This window comes from Gossypium arboreum, chromosome 3, assembly GCF_025698485.1.
Source record: "Gossypium arboreum isolate Shixiya-1 chromosome 3, ASM2569848v2, whole genome shotgun sequence".
Classification (NCBI taxonomy): Eukaryota; Viridiplantae; Streptophyta; class Magnoliopsida; order Malvales; family Malvaceae; genus Gossypium; species Gossypium arboreum.
In genome coordinates, this window is record NC_069072.1 from 7,675,118 (window position 1) to 7,681,450 (window position 6,333).

The 6,333-nt window shown below is 29.0% G+C and overlaps 1 protein-coding gene across 1 annotated transcript; it reads right to left on the bottom strand.

The window, feature by feature from the left end:
- Positions 1–3,607: 3,607 nt before the first annotated feature.
- LOC108475997 (E3 ubiquitin-protein ligase RMA1H1) lies at positions 3,608–6,110 on the bottom strand. The gene is made up of 2 exons (XM_017778032.2): positions 5,842–6,110; positions 3,608–4,745 (listed from the first exon to the last, which is right to left on the bottom strand). The coding sequence occupies exon 2, from the start codon at positions 4,743–4,745 to the stop codon at positions 3,960–3,962; it is 786 nt and encodes a 261-aa protein (XP_017633521.1). The 5' UTR covers positions 5,842–6,110; the 3' UTR covers positions 3,608–3,959.
- Positions 6,111–6,333: the final 223 nt, after the last annotated feature.

Consider the following 6,333-nt stretch of genomic DNA (forward strand, 5'->3'; position numbering starts at 1 on the left):
TTTATTTGGATTCTCTCTTTTGATACTCTAGACTTGTTAATTTTCAATTGAATCGAAAAAAAAAAAAAAAGAAGAAACAAAGGTCAATTAGAGTGGATCGATGAAATTAGGGTAAAAAGTAAGCTGAGTCAAACCAAGGATTAGCATATATATAATATGGGCTAGGCTTGGATAAAAATATCAACTCATTTTTTAGCCCGGGCTATTGGGCCTAAAATTTTAGTTGAACGCGACTCAGCTCATAGACATCTCCACTCTCAACCCTAATTTATTAAATTAAACCTACTATTTTTGAGTTAATATAATTTGTTTCCCTTCAACTTGAGAATTAAATCTATTTTAATATTTACATTTTTTTTAATTTTGGTATGTAAACGTATTTTGGTCTTTGAATTTGGATTACATTAAAACTTAACGATTTGACATTTTAAGATTATGCCACATAATTAAAATTTTTATATTTTTCAAGTTTATACATTAGTTGTTAAGTTCAAACATCAAAGTGGACAAAAAAATATAATATCAAAGTGAACTTATTTATGAAAGTTCAGTGGTCAAAATTACATTACATTAGCCCTTTTTGTTTAACTATTCAAATCAAGACAACTCCATACCTCACCCCTTATGGGTGAAATTAGGAGGGTTGGTAAGGGCGTCATGCCCTCTAAATTTTATGAAATTCCAATTCAGTTCTTTTAAATTTTAAAATTTTTATTTTGATATTATAATTAATGTTTAAAAATAGGATAAATTTGTATTTAGTCTTAAAGTTTTCCAAAACTTCTTTTAATTTGATGTCTTTTATAGAATTTATAATTTTATGACAAATTTAGTAGCATTTTTAGTTTAATTTTGTAAACTAATATACAAAATAGTATCTTAAATATTAATTTGGAAAAATAATTAATCCTTAAATAATTACAATATTTAATACAAATTGAGTATTTAACTTTTTTTTAAATGTTAATTTTGATGATCAAATTTATCTTAAATTTAAAAAATACATTATTTAAAGTAGGCTCGGACTGTATAATGTTAAATTTGGTGATCAAAATTATCCTGAATTTTAAAAAATATAAGTTGATCCTACTTTCAACATGTCCATATTATATAAATATCTCCCTTTATCAAAACTTCTGGCTATGCCCTACACCCTTAACTAAAAAAGTGTACTTCTTTCTCACATCAAAATTTGTTTTTAAATTATATAATATATTATTTTATATTTATATATTATTTATACTATTATCTAAGCCTAGATTGAGTTAGTGTCATTGAGTCAATTGAACACCAACTTAGTTGAAAAATTACTAAATTGTCCTTACATATTTGAAATAAGTTATAACCTTACGAGGGTATTTTTATCTTTTACATTTTAAATAAAACCAATAAAAATACAAATTATGATATTTAAACCTATACCATCAACATGCATAAAACCTCAACTTCACCACTACAGTTTCATTTTATTATTCTATATATTCTAATATTATTACAGAAAAGTTTTCACCCATAGTGTTAGTATATTGATAATATATCATTGATTGAGTTAATGTCACAAGTAAACTTAATATTAAATTTTTATAATTATTTTTTATATCGGATTTTCCTTTCGTCAACATGATAACATTTTGACATGTTATAAAAAATGAAAATATCATGGTAAACAATTAGAGTGCATTTAATATTCTTAATTTTTTTTTGTATTTACCTATTTAAATTTCTTTTAACACACAATTTAAAGAATTTTTTACATTTTAATTTCATACGTATTATGTATGTGTTGTTATATTATTAGTTTTAAATTATATATTTTATTTATTATATGTTATTTTTAAATACATACATATGTTCTAAATATGTGATTTTCACATAAAAATTTTAATATAATTTATAATCTAAAACTTAGAAATATGTAAAACTATTTATATCTTAAATGTTAATAAAAAACTTTTTCAAAAAGAATATTTATTTATTTATTTATTTTACCAACTTTATGTTATTTATTTGTAAGGAATCTAAAATACTTATTCTGAAGAAAATTTAAAATTATATATCGGATCAGAGCAATACAATACGAATATTTAAGTCGATGTCAAATTATTTATAATCTAATTTTGATATGTATTGATATCTGACATATTTTGACATACAATTTTGAGTTTTTCGATATTTTTAAATTTTAGTTTAAAAATATTAAAATTTTATATCAGTCAGTAGGGAATCCAGACACTTCGAAACCATTGAAACGGAATTTATCAATTTAAGATTGGAACGTATATAGGTTAAAAAAACAAAAAAAGGGTTAAATTAAGTTTAAACCTTTTTAAAAATTATAAAATACCGTCATCGTTATACATTACTTTTTTTTCTTTTTTTTTGGATAACTTACACGTTGGCTTTCACTTTCGATAGTTATTGTGATTGATACTTCTAGTTCACGTTTTGTGGTGTTGAAATGTAAATGCAAATCCTTATATTAGTTATTGGTAGAAAATGAAAGGCACCAACCCCCTGCACGGAAGATGTCATTCTCATTAATCATGTCACCTCAGCTCCAGGATGATGATGATGACAATTGGGAAAAGAAAAAAAAGTAATGTGTTTCTCTAATATGTATTATTATCATTATGTTATGGGCAGGCAAAGCAAGATGGGCACCTTATTTCATTTTGTTTATTTGAATGTTCACTGCATCCAAGAAGCTAAAACTCAATTAAAAGGAAAGCAATGACGTTGCCTGTGTGAAAGGGTGAAGGAGACTGAACGCAGCAACCCTGTTTTGGCCCCTTCCCTAGTCTTAGCCTCAGGGGTCAAATTTGACAGCCCCCATAACCCCCTTCTATTCAGCTAACTATAATTATATATATAGAAGAAACAAAAAAGAAAAAAACCAGCGGATCTCTCTTTCTTGGAAGTTTCTTCTTACTCCACTCATGTTTATCGATGGTCTACAAATGCGACCTATAGGCATTAGTTGCCGCTACCCAATCCTACCCTTAAACTACTGTATATTAGTTAACGTTTAGTAGCATCAATTTAATATTACTTCTCGTAATCATTTTTTAGATAAAAAATATTTTAGAAATAAAAATATTATTAAATAATATGTTTCTGAGTTTTGACTAAAAACATATTTTTATAAAATATTTCCTTTTATCTTGAAATCACTTTTGAAAATTTCAAAATATTTTTTATACTAAGCTGGAAAATTTTATTTAGGAGAGAATTCATTATCTATATCTAGTACATAATCATATAATCAACTTTTGTAAATAGATATTGTAAGTTTGTAATCTTATATTGATATGAATGACACATGCGTTAAATTTATGCTCTAATTGGTATTTTATATGACATTCTATCTAAAATTTTGTACAAATTGAATCTATTAGATTAAATATAAAAACTTGATGTTATTTAAAATTTTCAATTTAAAGTATTTACTCAATTAATAGTATCATAATCAATCTCATGCTAAAATTGCTAAAAAGATAAAATAAAGCTATTCATACAATTTGGATTAAAATATTAACCGAAAGGTGCAATTTGATTACAATGATGTAAATAAACAATGAAGTGAAAATGAAGTGACAACTACATCATATAAAGGAGCAATTTAAAACCTGAATCCTCTTATTAGGTAAAGCGTCAACAATAATTCTTCAAGGCTACAACTTAAACAAGTTTAAGCTATGAATGAGGTTTGGTTGGGCAAACCGTACAGGATACAATTTTGTACAATATCCCTTCAGTTATCCAATAGCCAAAAACTTTACCATATTATTGATTTTTTTTTATATATAATTATTGGTGTTCTTAAACATTTTACAGCCTTGAAAAATAACCCTATAACATACTGACAGGAGATGGCCTCATTTATACGTCCGGCTGAAATTTTGTATATTTTTGGTCTCCTATACAGGTATACTTTGCCAACCAAAGCAGAGTATACAAAATCAGAATAAAAGAAGACAGAAGAAAATGCAGCAGCAGAGGAAAAAACTTATTCTGCTTAGCGACTTATCGGCTTGCATTAATTGCCTTCTGATCCTACGACTAGTAGTCCCCCCGAGATTGTATGAATTCGGATATGTATGTAAATCTGTTATCGAGTTCCCAAATACCCTTGTGTATACCATCTCACTGAACATTCGGGTCACCGGATCTAGTACATTTATCATCGTGCCACCTGGACTAAGCATCGATGAATCAGGATAACTGCCCTGTTGAGCATAGTAGATTTGTGGTTCATATGAATAACCAAGGTGATGTACCGGCTGCTGAAACCGTAGATTATCAGAACTATTAGGCGACCTTATTGAGCCAACACCGCAAGTAGGAGCAAGAGGTCTCTGTGGTATGACTATACCGAATTCGGGAGTGTTGTCTGTTGATGCCTTAGTTGTTTGGCCCCTGCCATAAAGAGGAATCAGTGTGGTATTTGAAAGTTCAGCTTTGCACACAGGGCATTGCTGCTGTTTCTGGTCTAGGTTTTCAGTGGAGATGGTCTGACAATGAAGCCATTTGTAAATGCAGGGCCAACAATAGAGGTGACCGCATAGAGTAACCACCGGATCCTGCACCGAGTCTAGGCAGATATTGCAGTCAAAACCAGCAGAGGGATCATCATCGGAACCTGTGAACGGACCTGGTGAATTCTCCCACTTGTCCAAGGATCTTTTCCCTTCTGTACTTGAAGGGTCATAAGCTTCAGTATCTTCAAAGTACTGTTCAATGTCCATCTGCAGTAAATATATATATATATATATGCAAAAGAAATACCATATTAGAATCATGAACGTATGATAATTCCAACTACCAAGTTTGATGAACAATTATTACAAGTTCCTTTGTTATTATCACCAAGCAAAACTAGAACATTAGATTATGCAAGACGACATCTTTGCTCTATAATGAGAAATAGGGGCACGGCAGGTGATAGTTGGTAAGAAATGGCTTGTGCATAAATTGCAAAAAACCCATGTCCACAAAATGCTACCATATCTTTATGTGCTCAACAACCCCCTTTAACTACATGAATACTACTCTTCCAATGGTGGGTCACCAAATCTACTAAATTTTTTTCTATATTTGCTCTAAAAGAAATAATAGCACAAAACATTTTTTTTCAAAAGCATCACAACTAACCATGTCATATCTCAATGCAGAAAGTATGCTAAATTTTATAAAAGATTAATTCTGGTTGTGAAATTTCCTTATTTTGGTGCCTAAAGAATGAATGATCTTGCATGCTGTTTATAACTTTCTTCTCTTCTAAAATACTCAAAAAAAAAAAAATTTATTCAAACTAATTTCCATCAAACCTTGAGATTCTAAGGACTTCACGTTTTTCCCTAACGATGATTTACCAGAAATTTTAGTAGATTGTTAAAGCATTAAGCTAGATCCATCCTAACTTTGACATTTTAAAATCCGAATACAAAACAATAAGCAAATAGAGATAAGATAAGAAAGTTGAAAAAGATAAAACACCCAATTTCAGCTTTTTTAAGCTACTTTTGTTTTTTGAAGCGGGTGAGGATTTCAAAGAAACTTAAAATTCAGCTTTCAATGGCTCAACCCCAATAATGCAAGTTCAGCCAAAAACCAGAAAAATCTCTCCAAAGTTGAGAAAATATTATCAAAAGGAATTCAACTTGGAAAACCAGAAAAATCTTCCTCAAGCTTAAATATAGAATTAAGCTCTTTTTCAACTCTTGATAATTACAGAAACAAAAAAGAACCCAGAAAAGAAAAAAGGAGAAAGAGTGAGGAATTGAAATGGGTTATGGATAAACTTGAAAACAAAATGCTGCACAGAGAATAAAAAAACCATACCAGCTAGTTGACAAGTCTCTTTTACGTGAACTTTGATCAACAGAGAGAACTTTCTTTTCTTTTTCTGAATGGAGAATCTAGCAAAACTCTTGTTTGAAAGAAACCCAAAACCACAAGACACAAATATAATCCAAAAAACAAAAGAGATTGAATAGTTGAGTTGAGAAGGAATAAGATTTTTTTAAAGGCTTTTAAACAAATGAAAGCAAGAGAGAACATGAGAGCTTAGAGGAATCGATTCGGCTCTGCTTTATATATGGAGGCAAATGCATATCATCATAAAATAATGATAATGTTTTTTTAAAAAAAATAATAAGTGGATTAAACATTAGTAAAAAAATTTAAAAATGACTTTGCTATTGTCGCACGGCGAGTTTGATGGCTCATGATTCCCGCTATCTTACGTGGCACTCTTTCTTTATATATTAATATTTTATTTAATATATCTTGTTTTGCATGTGGTCAAAGGTTATATATATTATATATGATACG